Here is a 22,052-nt window from a genome sequence, read left to right as displayed (position 1 = left end):
AGCCTCATTGTGCTGGGTCTTTACCTGCAAAGATTTTTTGTTTGCTTTAGTACTGCAATATATGGGGGCAAATTTACAGATTTGCAGTATTGACTTTGAGACTTAGATTTACGTTCCTTGTGACTAAAATTACTTTTCATTGCACCAAAAAAGATGCCATATTTGGAATATTTTCTTTCGGATGTCTTTGCTTACATTTAAGATATTCATCGTGCTAAGGAAAGGGTTAAATATAGACTGGTAAAAATCCTTACAAGATAAATGAAAATCATTGGGATTCTAAAGAAAATAACACGTTTCAATAAAAATAATTACAAAATATATATATATATTTTTTTTTCCTGTCAAATATTTGATTTCAAGGCACTAAGGCACTGGTATACCTTAGGAAATTATTATTTGGGAAATAACTTTTATTAACATTTTTCATGAATTTGAGTACAATATTTCCTGTCTTTAGTTGTCCTAAGACAGTCGTCTTTCATTTGCAGTGCTGCCTTGTGTCTTGTTTTCTTAATTTGGTGTTTATAGCAAATGAAATGGAACTAAGCTCTTTAGTTTTAAATCTGCCTTGTCTCATAATTTTCATTTTTCTCTGTCTTTGGATACATAGGCATCAGTAAGTAAACTCATTTCATTGTCTTAATATTTGCGGCTAGTAGAAACGCTAGTTAATTTTCCTTCAAGTAATTCCCATTAAACCTTGCAATCTGAAACTCATCTTTTATTTGTCCATTGATCAAGCACAGGAAAGACATTTACTGTGAAGTTTCAATACTTCTATGCTTCTTTACCCTTTTCTTGAAAGTAGAGATGAAGTATGATTGCTGAACTTGAATGGTATTATTTCTAAAGCCAAATAGTCCTACTACCTTAAAAGAAAAAACAAACCAAACCAACACTGAGTGCATGCACAGAGGTTTGCTTTCAGTTCATGGACCTAAGATCTCACATTTGGGTGCAAGCAAAACCTTTCTTTTCTGCTATCTACAATTCCTTGCAAGGCAGGTCCACTTCTTTGAGTTTACAGAAATGTGCTTCAAACTCCTGAGCTGACGTTTCTCATTGATTAAAATATGTATACACAGAAACAGAAAAAGATTGCAGGATAACCTCGCCCTTGAGAGGCGTCATGAAAAGTGAAGAAGGATCTGAGAAGCTTTCGAAATAATCTGTTCCAGTAGCATAAAGGTTATGTCATCTCGCATGAGCCTTCTACTGGAGGGTTTCCTTCAAGTTCAGAATCATTTTTCTCCCCTCTAAATAGGTTGAGGGTGCTTGACCAACCTCAAGTTACACTGCTTTAGGATAAAGAATTAGTGTGTTATTAGTGTGTAGTCAGTTATTTTGCATACAGTTGTATTCTGCCCAAAGACAACCCTTAGGCATACTGGTTTTTGGAGAACTGCAGTGCTTGAGCAGAGTTTATTCACTGGTATAACCCTTCATGGCTTTGCTGGGTGTTATTTGCAAATGGGAGAGCAATCCCCGTACTCGGCGCAGTGATTCCTCTCATTGGTCTCCTCCAGACCCTCTGACCATTAGGAAGCTGTAGTTTCTCTGTGTGGGTGATCTCCCAGCCAAAACAAGAAGCAGGAGTTAAGCAGCAAATGTGTTTCATTACTAAATACAGACCTTCGGGGAACTCTTATGTATTAAATAACTTAGAGGAGATTTAATGGTTTTTAATTAACTCCTATCCAGTATCTAGTTATTTAAATTTCTCTTCCAGTTTTGCTAGGGAGTACCAGAGGTTAAATTTCCATTAATTTAGATCTGGTAGTATTTCCTGACATATGAAAAAACAACACAAAACCAGATGGAACAATCCAACCAAGAGGTCTAAAACGTCATCTTCCAACATTCACATAATCATGGAAAATGTAATTTTTCCCCTATTCCTCTGTTATTAAAACCTAACCCTTTTTTATCTAAATTCTAAAGAATATGACTCAAATTTTGGTCGAGACAAGACTTGGAATTTTTAACTCAGTAGGTTTTGTGAAAATATGGGACAGGTCTATGTCACTAAAAATAGTTTTACATGTTGTTTTGATTTGTGTGTGTGCACAGAAGTCATTGCTACTCATGCTATACTTCAGCTGCAGTTGCCTAACTGCAGAAAATAGGAAGGATTGAAGTACGGCATTCAAAATGTGCAATACAAGCATTAGGCAGAAGCACTGAAGCTGTGAATCGTACAAAAGTGAAATTCAGTCTTTATACCCTGTTTCTACCATAGTGTCCCCTTATACCATCATGTTCTCACCATAGCCTGTCTTATAGATGTATTTAATATTTCTAAGGGATTTCTAGAGCAGGTGTCCCTTTTAAGACTGGGACTTTTATTTTTGCATCCCCATGCTGGACAGCACATCTGTTTAGATACAGTAGATGTGTATATAGCAGCAATGGAAACGCATTTTGATTCGATCTCGTTGCTGATGAGGGTGATCCTCTCATTGGAAGGATAAGGGTTTTAATTTTACCTCTATCTGACACTGGCCAATATCTTAAATTTGTCACAGGTTAGAGGGAAATAAATGTATTTTCAGCCTCAGGTGAGCATTGTTTAAAATAGGGCTCTAGGGGCACATTTTTCTAGCAGGCAGTTTGAGGATATTGATTTTTAAAATGCTGCTTATCTTAAAATCTGCTCAGAAGTTTGTGGTATTAAAAAGATTTGAGGAAGGTAGGTTAATAAGGCACACAGGTGCTAGGTGAATTCCAGAAAATGGTGAGACCTCCCGCTTTTGGTGCAGAAATTCAATGTAATCCAACTACAGGGATTTTACGTTTGGTTTATCGTGGTACAGAGATGAAAATCAAATACCTATTTGTACTTTTGAGTCAGTATATATACCATAAATACAAGAAACAATGACCAGCTTGGTAATTCTTTAAGAATCAGTGTCAGGAGGACTGTCTGAGTCAGGTGCGCCCAGGTCCACCTCTGACCCCTCCTGGGCCTGGGCCACGGTTTCAGGCTTACCATCTGCTCGAACCTGAGTTCCAATTTTGGGTATGACCTATGGCCAGTCCTTAAAAGGAAATACAGGCACACTTAAAGTCTGCCTAATCATACATTAAATAACCTGTCTTATAGAATAGCAGAGTTTTGGTGCACAATTATTATAGAATAGGTTTAAAGTAAAAATCCCTGTGAATATTCTGTGTTGGCTGTGCACAGTATGACACAATGCCACTGCCAATTGGAATGTTGGACACACAATTATACATGCATACAGTATGCATACCATGAATCCGTATTATTTCACAGAGAAATTGTATCGCTTAACTATGTAACATTGGTGTTTTGTGTCACTGGGGAGATAGGGTACAGTATTGACCGATACTTTTGAAATCTAAGGGTTTTTTTTTAAGAAGAGGTTAACTTATTTTTGAAGGTGCTGAATAGCTGAAAACCTGTTTTACTTTTTCTTCCTCCTCAAGTCCTTCTCCCTTAAAGAAGATGTAAAAGTAAATGTCTTGCCCAGTAGCCTAGTAAATGTGATCTTTCTGCTGGACAGTAGTAGTTTGCTAGAAATAATTTAATGGCTCTGATTCATATCACAAGTTCTTTTTTTTTCTCTCTCATAAGTATCTATGTCCATGCATGTTTCCTCACATGTGATTATCTTCTTTTCTTTCAAGTCTTTTTCTTCTCTACCATTTCCAACAAAGCAGGGGAAAAAAGTCAGTCTTAGAAGAAGGAGACCGTCAGAGAGTTATAAGCAGCTTTGCTTCCCGTGCTATTGAGGCTCACAAGCAATCTAATATCAATGGATCACTGAACAATAATCTCCCCAAATCTTCAAGTAACATTACTTTTTTATCTGATGAGAACCCATTAACTACTCAAAACCCATTGTACGTGGAAGGTGTCACTCAAAGTCCCACTGCTGCTGGGTTTCTACGGAAAAGAAACGATACTCTAGATGCTCTTTCTCCTTCAAGACTAGTCTTGAGAGATGCCTCTGTGGGAGGCGGTCACCGTGCGTGGACAGTACCAGCTCACGTGACAACGAGACACGCGCCTGACTCTCCGAGTAGGCCAGTTATCATGGACCCTGTTCAGTGGCAACCGGAGAGACTGGAAGCAGAGAATGAAGGAACTGAAAATCAGCATAGCAGTGTTGATATTAGCAGGCCACTACTTCAAAAAGTAAGCGGCCCCAAGCTAACTGTAAAAGAGAAAGCAAGACAGTTTGAGCAGCAGGCTTTGCAGGAAAGGAAGCAAGAGAAGTCTCCTGATGGGAAATCCATCCGATTGCCATCACACAGAGTCTGTTTCCAAGAAGGAGAGAACGTGCTAGAGCAGTCTCCTAAAAGTGTGGTTGCTTCTTCTTGCCTTCGCTCTTCTCCTCTGTCTTCTCCAACACCTTGTGCTGATGTAGTTGAGCCGGAGGCCTCAGCGGTCCCCTCTGTAATCATCACTCACCAGGACTATCCTGAAGAACTTTCTCCTCCACCAACTCGCAAGCCAACTCCTCCGTCTTTTAGGATAAAGAAATCAGTTTGCCAAAGTTTTATAGCTCCTCAGACCAAAGAAGTTATAGAAAACATTCCAGATCCACCTAAAATTCCCCCACCCCCACCTCCACTGCCACCACCTCCACCACCACCACCACTTCCATCCCCTCTTCTGTTGCCCCCACATCCTCCGCCTCTGCCTCCAGTTTGTCTTTCTTCTTCATCTCCACTTAGCACCCAGCACCTCTCCCCTGCCAAGCATTCAAAATCCCCTGCCAAACAGCCAGCTGTACTGCCACCGGCCACAGTGCCAGAGCCTCCTCCCCATAGGGAGCTGAAAGGTATTCTTAAAAACATTCAGAATTTAGCTGCAATCGAAAAGTCTGTGGCCAACATGTACAGCCAAATAGACAAAAACCATGTTCTGCCCAAGCACATTTCTAAGCTCAAACCAGTTGCAACACCAGAGCTGCCAACTCCAGGAGTTGTGGCTGAGCACAACCAGCAGAATGGCAACCTGGGCTCTGTTGTGGAGGAGCTTGAGAAATGCTTCCCATCTCAGTCGACAGCACTGTAATATTTATGGTTGGATATTTTCTGCATGTAACATTGAGATGACTCTAATGCAGCACATGGTATCTGCCTCAGACTGTCTAGAAATTCAGACTTTTTCCCTTTCTCTGCTGTATATCACTACTTATTCAGCCCTAATCCCAAAGTGAGAGACGTTGTCTTTCCCGTTTGCTCGGAAAATTGTAATGTATAATAATTCTACAAGTTGTTTCCTCAGAGCTACATCTTACTGTTTGATGATCCTGGTTCCTAGTCCATTTATCAAAAATTCTTGGGGAAAACTGTCCATTTTTACCCAGGGTTCGGTCATAGATGGCAGAGGACTTGATACTGCTTTATGTTAAGCAGCCTTCACTGTAGGTAATTTCTGTAAGCAGAGTGATTTTTCTGCTGCTGTAATTGGAATCTCTTGCTTTGCCCATAAAATGTACCACCTGGGAGGAATCTTACTGCCAAATATTGGATGTCACAGAAAGCAAGGAGTGGTAGTAAGCAAGCTCGGCAATAGCGAGCCGGAGTTATTGCAGTAATGCATCTTCGTATCCCGTGGTAGATGACGCAGCGCGCTGCTATGCTGGCATGCTTTCTTTCAGCCCGTGTTTGCAACTCAAGTCAGAAAAAGGGTTTTGTCTTGATTTGTCAGTAAAACTGGCTCTCTTCCCCCCTGTTACCTATGTTCTGCCTTCCATTGCATTTTTTATACTGTAACTGCATGTTAAAGGTTCTTATTTTGTAAATTTCTTTAACGTACAAAGCATTTGTTTGGTTTTTATTTTGCATGTGCCTGTTGTTGGTGTCTCTCTTCAACCTTCATGCTAGTTTGCCATGAGCTTTACAGCTGAAACATCTCGCTTATCTCAAATTGTAATAAAGTCACTCTGATTAGTGTCACCAAGTGGGGATTGTTCATGTACTTGTAAAAATCCATGTCATATGGATTTACTTACTGGCTTTTTTGCTCACAGTCATCTAAATCAGACCTTTACATCAAATGTGTCAATTATAGTAAATTAGCTTGTCCTTTGCAAAAAAAATGGTAAGTAAAAGCAGTTTTGGCATTTAAATCAATGTTAGTTTGGTGCAACTTTCAAATTTCCTCTTTTTTTTTTTGGCCCAAATTCAAAATATTTGTGTTTAATATAAAAATTTTTAAAAACATGTTGGCAAAGGCAGATATTACATAATGAAGAAAAACTAAAACTCCAGTTCAGTACCAAATGTAATTCTGAGCAAAAAGGTAATTAATTATTTATCAGACTGTCTAGAGATACTGGGCATTTCCACGGTGCTTGGCTTTTTCTCTTTTCTCTTTTCTCTTTTCTCTTTTGTTTTAAATCTGCAGTTAGGACATGCATGGATGCTTCAGTTGGAAACTGCTGAAGGTAGTTTCTCTTTCTTTGTCCCAGAGCCAAACTCCATGAACGCCATCACACAAGTTTCTCTGACACATCAGAATTTTTCTTTACTTAAAACTCTTGTTGGGCTAGACTGTAGTTCCAAGACATGTGTAGTAGCTAAATGCGTGAGAGAAATGATTATTGATCATAGCGTTTTTGCTGTAACAGAATCTGTATCATTTACGAGATACACACGTGTAGAATCCCTGCCGATGATGCTAAATTCTCCAAGAGTGGCACGACTGCAGTACCAGCAGCAAATTGTCAAAGTTCAGCAGCTACTAGGTAGAGAAACTTTTAAGATTTTAGAGCCAGAATCAGAAGATGGCCTACGTGCTTACTTGCTTCTGTGTGTCAGCAATGGGCCAGGCATGGAGACAGCGGGACAGGGGAAAGCGTGCGGAGATGAGCATGAGAAATGGTTGCGCTAGGCATGGTAAGAGTCGATCGACCCTAAGACAGAGATCTGGATTTAAGTAATCAAATCCCACTTTAGAGCTTGTAGACCCATAACAGATGCTTTTGTGAAGTTCGTTACATCACTAGTGAAATATTAGACAAATACAACCTGATTTTGCATTGTCCAGTGTCATGTAACAAAGCTGCAGGTGTTTATTAATTCACAGCATAAACTCCAAAGGTTTTGTCTGGCTACAGTTATTTGTGATATTCCTTAAGCAGAAAGAGTAGACAATCACACAGGATCTCCATTTTCAATATTTAGTTTCATCAGTCTCAGAGGAGTCTGGGGGGTAATGGGAATCAGTTCTTCACTAATGAGGAACACCTATGTTCTCATTCTGGAAACCTTTATTAAGTTGGAAAGCTTATGAAATCTAGTTTCATTTTGCCTGGAATTAATTTTACCTTTGTTCTCCTGTTGGTTCTTTGAATAGCCTTTGTAAAAAAAAAAAAAAAAAAAAAAGCAAAAACAAAACCAAAACACATTCAATTACACTGGGGAAGAAACTGTACCCATAGCATGTATTTTTAACTTAATCTGGGGAAATTCTGTCCCACTGAGATATCTGGATGCTGCTACAGTTCTGCAGCACTAGCAAGTATTACAACCAGTATAGTAGCTGGTAAGAAGTTGAGCATATACATGCTTACTGACCCCTCTTCAGGTTGTCTGATTTGGTTAATTAGGGTCAGATGTGACCCTGGATATATCGCTTATCTTTTCATCATCAGCTTGACTGGGTTGAGTTCTGAGCAGGAGCAGAGATTGCAGTTGGAGAGCTCTTCTTTGCAAACCCGTTTGCAAAGCTGAAATCGAGCAGTAGCGTATCATAACTCATCGCCCTTCCAGATTCTCTCTCCTCAGTACCAGTTACGAACTGCAGGAAACCTCCATTTTAAGCGTCAGGACAAACTGATAAACCATCGCCTTCCCCAAGTAGTATCTGTAGTATTTGGGGTTTATGATGCTTTTGCTTTTCATATGAAAACAGATGTAATGTATGCAATAGCAAAAGCCTGCTGGGATACCCGTAATTGGGAAAATTGTTGCTTTAGGCAAATCACAGTTCCATTAACCTATGTTAGGAATACAGACCTGTGAAAGGTTGGAACATTTGCTACATGTAAATTCATTCTTGTTTTATCTTTCATGTTGAGTACCAGCACTGTATACCAGCTGTCATTTTCCTACATCATCATAGGCACTATGTCCTTGCTTCCCATTTTGCACTGAAGATTTCTCTTTGACCGCAGTGAAGTCTGGCTGATAATGTTTATCCAGAAGCAATTCCTCCCTCGGTAGAGAGCTTTAATTCCTTCCTGGAAACAAATGATGTTGTTTTGACAGAATAGATCCTTGTGCTGTACTGAGTGAATGGGTATTTTTTGTCTTTTGGGGATTTTTTTTTTTCTTCTAATCATGGCCACAGAAAACTATAAGAGGAGTATAACATCTCTCAAAACACAGTGTGGTGCTATTTTTAAGAAAGTTGAATTTCAAATTTAATTAGTATTACTTATGTTATGCTTTTAATCTGCAGTATAGTGACTGCTCGAGAGCAATTAAGAGTAATAGGCTTACTTATCCTCTGTGCAACACGAGACCTTCTTTATCTGAAGATTGTTGTAGGCGATATGGAAGCTAAATAGTGTTCCTCAATTGGGCTTTGAAAAGTCACGGATCATCTTTTGATGATAAATCTTCATTTCAGTTGTTCATTAGTTTTATATTATATGGGCAACAGCATTAATTTAATGCTGATAATCAATTCCATGTGCTGAATATTAATAGAAAACTTTATAGAGGGTGATATTAAAGTATTAAAAGGACTTCTACTCTGTTCTTTATTATTTACTCAAGTGTAATTAAAGAATTTCCCTAGACTGCTGTATGTGTACTAAGTTAAGGTCAACGTTATTTTGAGCATTTACCCTTTCCTTCTTAAAAAAAAAAAAAAAAAAAAAAAAACAGGCTTATCCTTAATAATCATGCTAAGACCTCACTTGCTGTTCCCTAGTTTTGTCTAAACCGTTTTAATTTTCTGGCACAAAATGAGAAAATAGAGAACTTGATAGACATAAGTGCATATGAATGGCTCCAAGAAAATGAATTAAAACAACAAAAAATTTCCGATGAGATCAAAAGCACAAAGCCTGTGGCAAAATAATCACAGATAGCAAAAATAATTTAACTCCCCCCTGTCGAGCAAGTGCTAGGAAATGTGTCATTTTAATAATAATGTTGTTACAAGAAATTAGTGATCGAAGCTCCAGGCCAGTTTGAGTCTCAAGTGGGTAGAGAAGTGCAGAAGTAGAAGATAAACTGTCTGACTGGTTAAGCAGAGGCGTGGAACAGGGGAGTCTCTCTGTGGATGGTGTCTGTGGGTCTGGGAGCCGGCAGAGGTGGTGGCGGGGCAGAACCTCTCTGGGGAGCGCAAGGAAAGCCACGCACAGCATTCACCCCCTTTCCCTTTGCAGAGTTCCACTGGGTGCACTGGCTCTCTGGCTTTTGGGGATTGGGGATTTCTTCTCATTCATTTGCAATCTAAAGCAAGAAAAGATGCCAAAGATTCACTAGCCTTTCTCATGCAACAATTCCTATGTCCAGAGAAAATCTAAAGAAAAACATATTTTGTGTTGTAGATATGTATTTCTTTTCTTGCTAGTAATATTTCTAATTACATTATCTGTTCACCTCTCTTCAGAAACAATGGCAATTTGCACCTTTATATAGTCTCACAGAAGTATACTAATATTTTTTTTTCTCTTTTTCTGACTTCTAGGAGAGGATATGCACAGCAAGAGGTAAGGCTGTTCCCCAATTACGTTGAAAATATTAATTACATCAACATACCTTTCCCATACAGCCTGTGTTGTGAAACTCATGGCTAGTGAATGTTTTAGAGGCCAGAGACATAAAGAGGCTCAAAAAGTTCATGAGGCATAGATTCACAGCGAGGGGCCACTAACCATCAGCCCTGAGCTAGGAGACTGCAGCTTGAAAAAACGCCGAAAACTTCCCCGGGATGTCCCCCCGGGGCTTGCTGTGTTTTCTTACGGCACGGCTCAGCCCTGCCGCTGCCCGCTGCCGCGGAACAGGCACCCCGCCACACACCCCTGCGCTGCCATGCACCGCCGTCGCTTGTTCGGGCGGCATCTTGCTCTCCAGCGATGCACAGCACCGAGAGTTGTCCTTCAGAAATCTGAAGGAGCTCGTGTCGTCATTGGAAAGCTCTCCCAAATACATTTCTACCATGAAGACCGATGCTTACTGCTGAGAGCTTGATCACTTTTACTAATCTTAAGGCGTGAATCTGGAGCCTACCGCTCCTTGCTCAGTAGTGTTTTATAAATTGCAAGCTTTCTGTTGTTCTGCTCTGACTTCTCCTCCTTTACAGTGCTGATCCGTGTCTCTTAATTCAGATACAGAACTTCCCCATCTCTCAGGGCTTCGTTTTGAGCACAAAACTTGGCTGAAATAGTGCCACCGGCTTTTGGGAGGAGTGTGAGGACAGTGGTACTGATTTTCCTGAGTAAATCTGATCCCAATTTACAAAACAGCAAGTGATGTGCATCGGTCTGTCATTTGCAGAAAACAGGCCCTGAAGAGTAATTAATATCATGACTGCCAAAAATGGCCCGTGTTTAGCTGTAACACACCCGGGAGGAGCCATATCGTCCTGTCGGTCCTCTCTCTGCAGCCTCCCGGGGTCTTTTCCCTCCAGTCAGCATGCTTTTCTCACTGCATGCCGCATACGGAATGAAATCACACATAAGCTGTAGAGAAAGCAAGTGAGATAATCCCTCACTGTCGCATTGGTATTATGAATTAAAGTGTGTTGTGGCTGCAAGGTAGTTAAAAGCCACAGAAGTATATAAATATAGATAGAGAATGAAAGCGATGGTATTGCAGTAGAATCTTGGGTAAGAAATCTAATCACTTCAGGTTTTTAAGAGCTGAATCACACACTTTACTGCAGATTCCCATAGATTTGCTTTCTACCTGTTGTGGATAATTTTTCGTCTGCCTTTATCTCCCTGCTGTCTCCAACATACACCACACAATAGTTCTCTTGGGCTCTGACGGAAGTTCTTGAGTTAAATAATTTAGAGAATCAGCACATAAACTGGGAGTTTTATTTTATATTAGGCAAAAGAAATAGCGGACTGTAGAGTGATTATATTACATTAGGGGGCTAGCAGTGTTCTACTTCTCACTGAGTATGGAAGTACCCAGATGACTGCGTACAAAAGCCCCTGAAGGATCTGTGGTTTTAGGATCTCTTTCCAATCTTAACTCAAACACAAATGACCTGCACTTTCATTGTTTCTGCCTAATTAATCCCTTTTTAATTTTCTTTTGTAGCAACAGCAGTTGCTGAGACCTTCTCTTCTCAGACCAGAGGTACTGCTCTTTTTAATTTCTTAATTGTTCTAGAACTTGTTATTGGCTTTTACATAATTTCCTAATAAAAATGTGGTCTGTCTTAGTTAATATTTTTCCCCCGACTCTTTCAGATGAAAAGGAAAGTCCTCACACTGTTACTCTATTTATATTGTTTTAATTAAATACCTTCAATGTACTGTGTCTCAGTATTTTCCCCTTGAGCATCTTCTAGTTGCTCCCGCGGACTTCATCAGACAGACTGAAAGCTTTCCTAGTTTCATCTCCAGATTCACAGACAGAATAATTTCCTCGCTGCCCAACCGCAACCTATGTTTTCAGATGACAGCCAACTGATAATTAATGATTGTACCTAGAGATGAACTAAGCAGTTGGCCTGCCAAGGTAATGAAAGCATTAACATACTGCTGTGAAGAGCAAATGCCTCTTTGGATTATAAACCCAGTAATTTCAATTTCAAATCTGTTAGACCCAATATCATTTCCAGAATAAGCAATAGAGCAAATGTAGCTTCTGTGAGATGTTGCTATCGATGGTACTTTTGTGGTAGACAACGGTGATCGTTTGTGCAGTCATTCTAAGTAATTACGGTGAAGTGCTCTGACACAACTTTAAATTCGTTGGGCGGGAGAAGAAGCTCTGGGTGAGACAGCAGGGACATGCCCCAGCCCGAGCCCTGGTGCTCTGCAGCGCTGCGGTTCAGAGGAGTTGCAGGGCGGCCTGACCCCGCTGTGCGAAAGGAGCTTAAGGGCACGCTGGTGCTTTTGTGGGCTACGGACAAGGACTTTGCTTAGTCTTATGCTGCTCATGATTGTTGATGGTTGAGAAAACGTTTGAAAAATAGACCTGACAAACAGTGGAAGTAAAATAGCCCTGATCTTTCAATGCAGCTTTTTCCTTTGAGAGGCGCGGAGTGTTTGCTGTGAGTCTGGTTTACTGAATGAGGTTTTTGTACGAGGTAAGCGAGACGGTGTCCCACACCAGAACAGCCTCTGCATTTAGATGATTTAGAACAGTCACTCCCAGGGAATATCCCAGGGAATACACCAGAGAAAGAGTCATTTAAAGCTTGGCTTAAAGTTGGCTTCTCAGTATGGTTCGTGGCGGTTGTCAGTGTTCCTCAAATGATTATCTTTTTTTACTTGCTTGTTTGCACTTTAAGCTGCTGTTGCTTGTGCCTTTTTCATCAGTCTTTACTGTGTATAACTGTTTGCATTCAGTCAGTGTTTCTCTTTTGACAGGAGTTAAGTATGGAGTCTGGAATTGATCCAGGGCAGGAGTACTATGGGCAAGATTACTACAGTTATGAGCATGGGTATATTTTCATTTTTCATATATATTTCTGAAAATGCTGCCTTTCCAGGTCGGTGATGTTTACTATTACAGCATCTCATCTGTAGACTTCCTTTCACCTCAGGATTACTTTAATCTTTGTGTCCACAAAGGCATTCACTGACAGCAAAACTCTTTTTATAAGTTAAGGGGGCATCATATAACTCCCTGCTTCTTTAGGAATCTAATTATTACGCTTGCAGGGTGTATATCCTATCTATCATGCTGGTTTTATATTCACTTTCTTAATTTGCATATTTATGCTGTCTAGGAAATTAATTTCCATCATCTCCTCCCCTTTTTTGGCTCACCAGCCTGAGTTCAGTGACTGATACTTTCTGCTTGCAGTTCCCAGCCAGCGTCTGCTTTTTCACATTTATGTAGAAAAACATCATCCTGCGTTGTTTCTGATAATGCCCATCTGACTGCAAGCACTTCAGGGGTTATTGCTGTTCCTACAAGCTCACAGGGATTCTCCAGAACTGATCCCAGGGAACCTGCTCTTTCATTCCCTAATAATAAAAAAAGATCCCCCCCAAAAATCAGGTACCTGGGAAGAAGCTCATTACACTTGGGGTATTCTTGACTGATCCCAGAGACATCACAATTCGTGTCGCCCTCCAGTCGTAACGGGCTCATGGCCAGTTGCGATAGGAAGAGGTTTTGATTTGAGTTACCGCTGAGGAAAAAAAAAGAATTATGATCTTCTTAAAGATAGAGAGAAAAGAGAGCAAAGGAGTTCTTGTCCTTTCGGGATGCGAATGTGTGCATTTGTTGCTGTGTGTGGAGACACACGTGAACACATTGGTGAGCATTCTGAAGAGATGATGGTGTTTTTCTTGCCAGGTATGAACTGCCTCAGTACGGGAGCCGCCGCCGATTGCTGTCCCCTTCAGGGATGTACGACGAGTACGGGGAAGTCGTGGCGGAGAGTGACGGTGGCTACTACTATAGTCCGCATGGACCAACAGCGGAAGAGGTGAGCGTCTCTGGTGTGTTGATGCTGTTCCTGCAACAGGAGGGACCATTAACGCTTGTCAAATGTATTTTGTAATTGATTGGAATATTGTGTTCTGTATAGACCAAGGAAGTGGCTCTTCCAACACTAATCATTGTTTGCCCTTCTGGTGACCGGTAAATTTTGTGTCAGCGCCTCTTTCCCCTTTTCTAGAAAGAAAAAGAAATCACAAAGTTTCATTTAATATCCACATCTATCTCAATATAGATTTCTAGTTCCAAATAAAATCCACGTAGCCTTAGGTGATTCCATTTTATATTATTAACCAAATGGGGTATTACGAACATTCATCCTATAACTGGTGATTGCCACTGAGAAAAGCAGTCACCTACACTCATTTATCGAAAAGTTCACAATGGAATGTAAAGAAATTTTAAAATGTCATTGGCAGCCAGAAGAAAGTTGACGTAAATGTTCCTCTTTTTTTAAAGTCTAATTTTCAGAAATACTAGACTCTTAATCCATCACATGGGTTTTAATTAAATGAGAAGAGATAACATTTCTGAGCTGGTATTTTTCCCTGGTGCAGAGTAAGGTAGTTGTGCACTTGCAGCCTCTTCTAGAAGTAAAACTTCCCCCATAACTTTGGTAGAGAGCTATTCTAAAACAGGTAAGTTAGCGTTGATGCTGGGAAGAGATGTTGCATTTGTTCCTACTGACTTATTTTAGGGTACAAGTTTTCACATTAACTATCTTTCAAATTGTAATCAAGTTCCGTTTTCATAATTTGCAGGGGATGAGTCAAGGCAGAGGTCCTCCAAGCAGTGATATAAGCCAGAGAGCAGGGCCTCAAATAGAAGGTAGACCTTTAGGTGGTGGGATGGATCTAAGACATGTTCCTGGAAGAGCATATAGGACCAGCCAGGGAAAAAGGAAACTAAAATCAGTGATGCATTTAAGTCGTGTATCAGTCAGTACTCACAAACCAGTAGGAAGAACTGAGTCTGCCCGTTCTCCGTGGAAGAAAGCAAAGATATTCCCGATGATTCTGCAGAAAGTGAAAGGTGGTAGGAAAGATTCCAGTTATGCCAAGTTGATGTCAGCTCGCCGAGTGGACGCAGAAAAAAGCATGGTTATCAGGGGAAGCTACTTCCAGAAAGTGACAGATGACAGACCTTCGATGAGAAAACTAAATCAAGTGTTAAAACGCATTAGTGTCTCCAGCAAATTTCAAGAGCCTATTAGCAAAGACTTGGCGCGTCCAAGAGGAGAAGAAGAGGAAGAATATGAAGGAGATGAAGCAAAATCAGGAGTTTCAATAAGTATCACAGCAGAGAGCGAACATGAGGATAGCGATTATGAGAAGAAGAAAAAGAAGAGGAGAAAACGTCCTTCAGATGTATCATCCATGAAGAGTAGTAGCTCTGGTTCAGAGTCAGAAGATAAAGACTACTTGAAAGTAACTCTGGACCAGGATGAAGCCACTGAAAGTACTGTGGACTCAGATGAAGAAACTGGGCACGATTTGGAGGATTCTGATGAAGACTCTGGATCCAGCTCTAGCAGTGAATCGGAGGAGGACTCATCTGAAGAGGATGATGATGAGGAAGACTCTGAGAGTGATGAAGATGGTAGCCAGTCAAATAGCTCGTCTACACAAAGTTCATACAGTAAATCAGGGACTAGTGAGTCCAGCAGTAGAAGAAGCACTGAAAAGTCCAGTGGAAAAAGTAAGCGAGGTAGCTCTCATGGCAGAGCGAGGCAATGCAGCCAGGGATCAAATACTAACTCTAATGCATCAGGTAGTGACATGAGCTACAGGAAAACTTCAGGATCCAGCTATAAGAGCAAAACCTCCTCTGCCAGCCTTGAAATAGATGACACGATAGAAGAGGTGTCAGAAGAAGATGAACAAGCAGATGTGGAGCGAGCCAGCACGAGCCCCCGTGAGAGAGCAGATAACTCAAATAAGGCAGTTTCTAAAACATCTGCCAAAGCAAAACCAGCTGCTACTGGAGACAAGAAGGGAAAATCAGCTAGTAAGGGTGAGGATGGCATCGATGAAAGCGCAGAAGAGGTTGATACAGATGGTAGTGACAGGGAGGAAACTACTGATAAGAATCCATCTTCTTGCCTAGAAAGTGAAATCAGTGTTACTTCTAAAGGTACTAAAGGGACAAAATACGCACCTAGTGCCACTTCTGGTAAATCTGCTACTTCCCCTGATACTAAAATGAAAGGAAAGAAAACAAGAAAAAAGATGTCCCAGGAAAACAGTCAGTCTCAGTCAGATGAGACCCTGGATACTGCCATTACGGAGTCAGAGGCTACTGGTGATTCTACATCCTTTTAAAAAGGAGTGACAGTAGGTGGATGCTTTGCAATAAGGAGTGACCTTGTTTGCTGTGCCTTCTGTGTGGTCTTTCCTAAGCAATACACACTTGACTAGAGACAGCCAAAAAGAAAATATCAAAGCTTATTTCTTCAGCATTTGAACTCTATGTGCTGTCTTAAGGATAGAACTGTAGAAAACCAAACTAATATAATTCCTCTGAGAGATTGCTCAGGTATACTTTGTGCTGGATATATAAAGATTAATTTTCATTGAGCAGTGTCAGGAAGTACTTCTTTTTCTCTGCTAATTTCAATAACATAGTTAAAGAGGCATTGTGTTGATTCTGAGATTTAATCCTTTTTTGCATTTTGTGCATTGTGAAGCAAAGTGACATTGCATTTTGCATTAGCTGTGTCGGTTAGCTTGATGAACCTGATGGCACAAACCTGTTAAGGGCCCTATGTTCACACAGGTTACATCTGTCACAAAATGGAGCACTCGCAGGAAGGAAAAGGGGCAAAACATAGAATTCAGTAAAGAATGGGAATGTTTATGAGGATGAAAAGACTCAGAAGTCATACATGGTTTCACCTTATGTTCCTCTACCGTACAACATTTTCTACTCTACAAATGAGTTCTCTGCTGTAAACATTGGCCCTATTTGCAGGGAGGACAACTGAAATTGCAGCAAAGCATCACTCCCAAAACTGCAGAGTATTACTAGCAGAGCTGGGATTAAACTGTTTCCTGATCATGAGATTCAGGTTTCAGGTGCCACTGATGTACGAGACAGGAGTGCAGAGGCAGGTGTACAAAGTGAGCTTGGTCAGAGAAGGAAGTGGATTACATTTTCCAGCTTCTGCCTTTCCCAGCTAAGAGTACAATGGTTTTTTATATTTTTTTTTGTACATTTATTTAAAAGTTTGAGATGTGTAACAGCAAAGTATGGCTGAAGGTAACCGTCACTTATGTTCTATATTTTGGTATCTGCCTGTTAAAATTCATTAACCTCTGCTATCTGATGTCATCCCGTAGAGGAGCCTCGTAGCCCTTTCATTAACACAGTTCCTCTCAGAGTGATCGCGGTTGCGTAAGCAAGATTTCTGTTATTGACACCGCAAGTGGCCTTTGTGTTTCGTGTAAGGATCAACCTCTGCATGATGTACTGCCTGATGGAGCTCTTACCCGTGCTGCCAGCACACAGACTGTGCGAGCTCTGTATACACACAAGCTGTCTGTACTTTGTATCAAAAGCCACAGAGCTGTTTCTCGACCGCTGGATTTATCCAGATAAGCCATAAAAAGCCTAAATAAAATTAAAGCTTTGAGCCAGTATTGGATTAGTCTTGTGAGCGAGTTCTTGAAAGCTAGTACAAATTCTGCCATATGTACCAAAGCTGGGCCAGGGAGTCTCTGTTGGGGGAGAGAAAAATGTTTGAATTTATAAGCTACTTGAGCCTTCTGTGGAATTACCCTTGCAGAAGAATTGGTGTTGAGCTGCAAAGCATGATGCTAACTTTTCAAGTACTCTCCTTAATTCCAGTTGAAATGTGAACTAGATTTATGATCACTTACCTAATTTTTTGTATTCCAAAGAAGCACAAAGTTGTAACTGCACACAGTGTTTTAATGTAAATCCCATTTAAACTAATGAGTCTTTTCATCCACCTGAGTATATCTGTGTGAAGAAAATTGTATGTCTTTATCAGGAAGAAAAGAATATAGGCATCTAAGTAATTTATGCAAAGTGTAACTTCTCAAAAGCTTAAGAGTAATCACCACCCATTTGTACCTTGCATGATTTTCTTTTTTCTAAAAACTAGCTTTTCTTGTGTGCATGTGTATGTATTGCAGTGGGACACAGCTGTAATAGTATCTGCTGCCTCAGTGAAATAACAGTGTTTACATTAATAGTTTAAGAATGATAGGGGCTTGTTTCAGCGTACTGCAAGGGGGGGCATTTATTTTAAAAATATCAATTATAAATTAAAATAAGTAATGGGCTTTGTGTAATCACTATTAGTACAAAGTCACAGCAACATAAAAGTTGCTTGCATTAAGTCTTCAAATATATATATATATATATATATATATATATATATATATATATATAATATAAAGTCTCATTTCTCCACCATCTTCCATGTAATAGCAAGGCATATTCATTGATTCCACTAGATTGGAACTGGCACAAAGCCTTAGATCAAGCTTTTCTTTTTTTCACCAGACAATTTTGCCAACGTCATGCCTGAGATTTTCCCTTATGTAGGTCCCGAGATCTTTCTCTGTTTGATGTGTTGTGCATGTAAAACAGACCTGGTCAATACCATTTCTGCACTGAATTTACAATGTAGTAGTATTCTGGAAGAAAACTTCTAAGGCCTTCCTAGCATTTGCCCATTAGTACAGTAGTTTCTTAGAAGTATCACTCAATGGCTTCATCATCAGTGCCTTCGAGTTTCTGTTAGAAGGGGTTATTAATCCAGTTGGTTTTTTTCTCTGTTTGCAAGACAGACTGAGACATTGGTTTGTCAAAATACAACTGGCTTACCAATACTGCGATTTACAGAAGTTTTCTTTCAGGAAGTAATGTCTCCATGCTCAGAATTCTCCAAAGAATGTGCATTTGGACTTGCTGGGAGCACAGCTGAATGCATCTTTAGCAAATAAAAACCCACCAACCCAAATTTGTTCCAAACCTAAAGAAAAACATCACGTGTTTTATACCCTCTGTCTAACTCACATTATGCAGTTAATGAACTGAAATGAATTTATCTATCTTAAAACTTTTCAGTGCAAATAATTGGTTGCGTGTTCAAGCATTAGGTATATATGATGGGGGCACACAGTGGTCATCAAACCAATCAAGAAATATCTGTGTACAACCTAAAAGGAAGGGTACAAAAGACCAAGTTAATAAAAATTCATATGAGTGTCTAGATAAAAGGCAAGATAAATAACAGGTAGAAAAGGGGCAGGAAAATGTAAGAAATAGCGCCGAGATTTAACGACATTTCTATTTGTTGTCAAACAGTGGGCCAGAAAGAAAAGGATCAAGTTGGTAGTTGACCCAGAGTATGAGACCAGCTCCACAGGAGAAGACAGCGCTCCCGATTCCAGCCAGAGGAACCGCCTCAATAACCCGAACACTCAAAACAACATCAATGGTAACGTCTACATTGCACAGAATGGCTCTGTTGTCAGAACCCGTCGTGTTTGCCTTGGTAATAATTTAAAAGTCACATCTCCAGTGAGGCTGGGGAAACAATTCAAGAAACTGGACAAGCTTGCAGTGACACACGAGGAGAATGTCCCACTGAACACATTGTCAAAGGGACCATCTTCTAGTGATAAAATGAACACAAGACCTTGCAGTGTCTCATTTGCTTCCTCTACTATAGGGGCTGAAAATATAGTAACAAAGCCAGGGGGCTCCAAAATGAAAAGCACAGAAGAGCAGGCATCGGTTGTTGATAATGAGGATGTCAAAGAGCCCTTGGAGTCACACAGTGAACACACACAGTCAGATGAAGAGGAGCTCTGGATGGGCCCTTGGAACAACCTTCACATACCAATGACAAAACTGTGATTTTTTTTTTTTATTATTATTTTAATTTTTACTTCAGTTTATAATAAACTGCGCTTTTTATTGTCACTACGGAAAATGTATTAAATTTGTATTGTGCACATACATTGTATACTACAAACGACACGCTTTAAAGTTTAAAAACAAAATTTGCACTCACATTTGTACCAATTAATTGTCCTCCCCCAACAACTATTTTGACAGGCTCCCATTTCACTAAACAATACTTCATTTAAATTAATTAGGTTTTTTGGATCTTGATTTATTGTTTAATAAACAGTAAACTACTAATAAATGCACAGCAACATTTGGTTAACTTTTCAGACAGTTCTATACATGCCTAGCTTGTTTTTCTGTATGGTACTTGTGGCTATACTGTTTAGATTTGGAAATTGTCTATTTATGTTCAAAATTTATATTCAGAGCTCTTGATTCTGAACTCAGAGTAATAAATTAAAAATAAATCCATGAAAGTCAATGGAGCAAATCCTCGGCTGGCTTAAATTTGAGTAACAATACCAAAGTTGATAGCGATTTACCAGTTTATGCAAACAGAGGATCTCGCTTAACTCCCAGCTAGCAAACTTATGTAAGAGTGGAATCGGAGTTTATAAGAGTATAAGTGGAATAGAAGATTAAATAAGATAAAAACTTCAAAGAGGAAGGAAATGTGTAGCAATTAATCTTATTCAGAGTTACCTGGCCGTGGTTTGTTCATTTTCATTTGTAAATTAGCTCATTCCAATTTTCTTCTCCAGACAATTTTTCATCTTTTCATCTCTTCCCACATCAGTTCTGTTTTCTTCTTTATACGGTCTTTAGCTCTGGTTTTTATGGTCCATCAATAATTGTCATCCAATGGCTATATTCCTCCGAAATAAACCAGGATGATACACGAGTCTGTGTGATAGAAATAGGCATTAAAGAGTAATTAATAGGAAGGGGATGGATACATTTTCAAGCCCAGCTAACTGTTGGGTTAAATGGTACAATCACCATTCCACTCCAATAGTGTTGAACATAAACCTGCTAAAAAGACAAATGGATCGTGGTGGAGAGGATAAAAAGTGAATATTTTACAAGACTAATAGACATAAACAGATCTGTGAAGGGCAAAGAGTGTCAGAACACACACAGAGTATTGTTTCAAAAACTTTAAGCATTACTTGTAAAATACACTACATAAATTTTGGCACCCACTTATAATTTCTATTTGTACCTCAAAGGAGTACGTGTGTTGTGTAACAACTTGAATAAGGAGCTGAGAAATGCCACTGTTCATAGTCACCAATGCCTAAAAGATATGAGCAATACAGAGCAAAGTATTTTCCTCCAATGTGATGTAGGAACAAAAAAAAGAAGATGCATGTTGACATGAGAAAAGTGCCCTGTTCTCTAGTACACAAATCTTTTTTCAGGATAAGATCAAACTAGTTGTGAGAACTATATGGATCCCTGTCGAAAGATAGGAAGAGTCGACAGGTAAATGCGTGCCATGAATATGGAAATGATTGGCATCACCGTTCTTTCCCTGTCGCTGTAGTTGAAGTTTCACCACAAGATCTGTCTGACGATGGCTCCTGGTTCTGCCCTGGCAGTAAATACTACTGTGATAGTGTTTGTTTTCCCCTTGCACAGGTTCTCCTCCACAGATTCCTCTTTATGTCTGTCTTTGGAAGCTGTTTGCATGTTATGCCAATGTAAATGTGACATTTCTGTCAAATACCTCCTTTTCAAGCTGAGGTTTCCGACCAAATATTTTGAGAGATGGTGCTTGTTTTTAGGCATGAGAAATGCAATGTAGTCTACCATGCAAGGAGAAAAGAAAAAAAAAAAAAAAAATATGACCGGGTACTTCTTTCTCCTAACTCTTTTATCTTGGCATATTTGCACTTGGTACCTAACAAAAAATAGCTGTTTGGAGTTTAGCTGGAGTCTGAACATACAGATAAGAATGATGAAACTAAAAAACCACACAAACTAGTCTTTGGAATAACTAGTAAAATGTTATATTTTAATCCTGTTTAAGATACTGTTATTATTTCACTACATCATTTTTATTGCAAGATCTGTCAGCAGTTCGGCTCTTACTAAATACTTTTATAAAGTCATATGCTTTTTAGAGAAACATTTTCTCCCAGCTGCTCTCAGTTTTCTGAAGGGAAACAGAATGGTTTCTTCATCTAGAGACTCACAGCTTTAGCTCTAGCTCTGTGCAGGATTGCCAGGCCTAACACTGGTGGCCAGTGGTGCTGTGCATGCTTATCAAAGACAAAAGCCATCAATACCATCTCCTTTGTGCTGTCCAGACGCTCCAAACTTTTCCCACAAGAGCATAAGAAATTTCCCTTCTCCAGCAATGGGTGAGGTTTATGTAAAATCTAGCTTGGTTTTAGTTAAACTCATAGTGACTTTCAAAATCTTGAATACTGTTGGCAAAGAGAGGGCTTTGTGAAATCTTTCACAGGTGCAGAAGATTGGGTGGGTATTTTTTCTTTTTTATTTTCTGGAGATGCCATACTGTAAATTAA

General features: G+C 39.7%; 1 protein-coding gene across 13 annotated transcripts in view; it reads left to right on the top strand.

Moving 5' to 3' along the window:
• The window catches only part of PCDH15 (protocadherin related 15), an 862,106-nt gene extending 840,567 nt beyond the window's left edge, over positions 1-21,539 (top strand). For 4 of the 13 annotated variants that reach the window (XM_042793062.1, XM_042793107.1, XM_042793005.1 and 1 more), the window contains 5 exons: positions 9,689-9,710; positions 11,272-11,310; positions 12,552-12,625; positions 13,489-13,621; positions 14,394-15,953. In XM_042793062.1, coding sequence (XP_042648996.1) covers positions 9,689-9,710; positions 11,272-11,310; positions 12,552-12,625; positions 13,489-13,621; positions 14,394-15,953 — 1,828 coding nt within the window. Of the gene's footprint in view, positions 1-613; positions 620-3,654; positions 5,271-9,688; positions 9,711-11,271; positions 11,311-12,551; positions 12,626-13,488; positions 13,622-14,393; positions 15,954-18,535; positions 18,556-18,969 lie in introns of those variants that run through there. The other 9 variants (XM_042793412.1, XM_042793377.1, XM_042793245.1 and 6 more) reach the window with 7 other exon arrangements.
• The last annotated feature ends 513 nt before the right edge of the window (positions 21,540-22,052 follow it).

The sequence above is a fragment of the Tyto alba genome, unplaced genomic scaffold (genome assembly GCF_018691265.1).
Source record: "Tyto alba isolate M040663 unplaced genomic scaffold, T.alba_DEE_v4.0 Super-Scaffold_1, whole genome shotgun sequence".
Lineage (NCBI taxonomy): Eukaryota > Metazoa > Chordata > Aves > Strigiformes > Tytonidae > Tyto > Tyto alba.
This window is presented reverse-complemented; position numbering and strand designations above follow the sequence as displayed.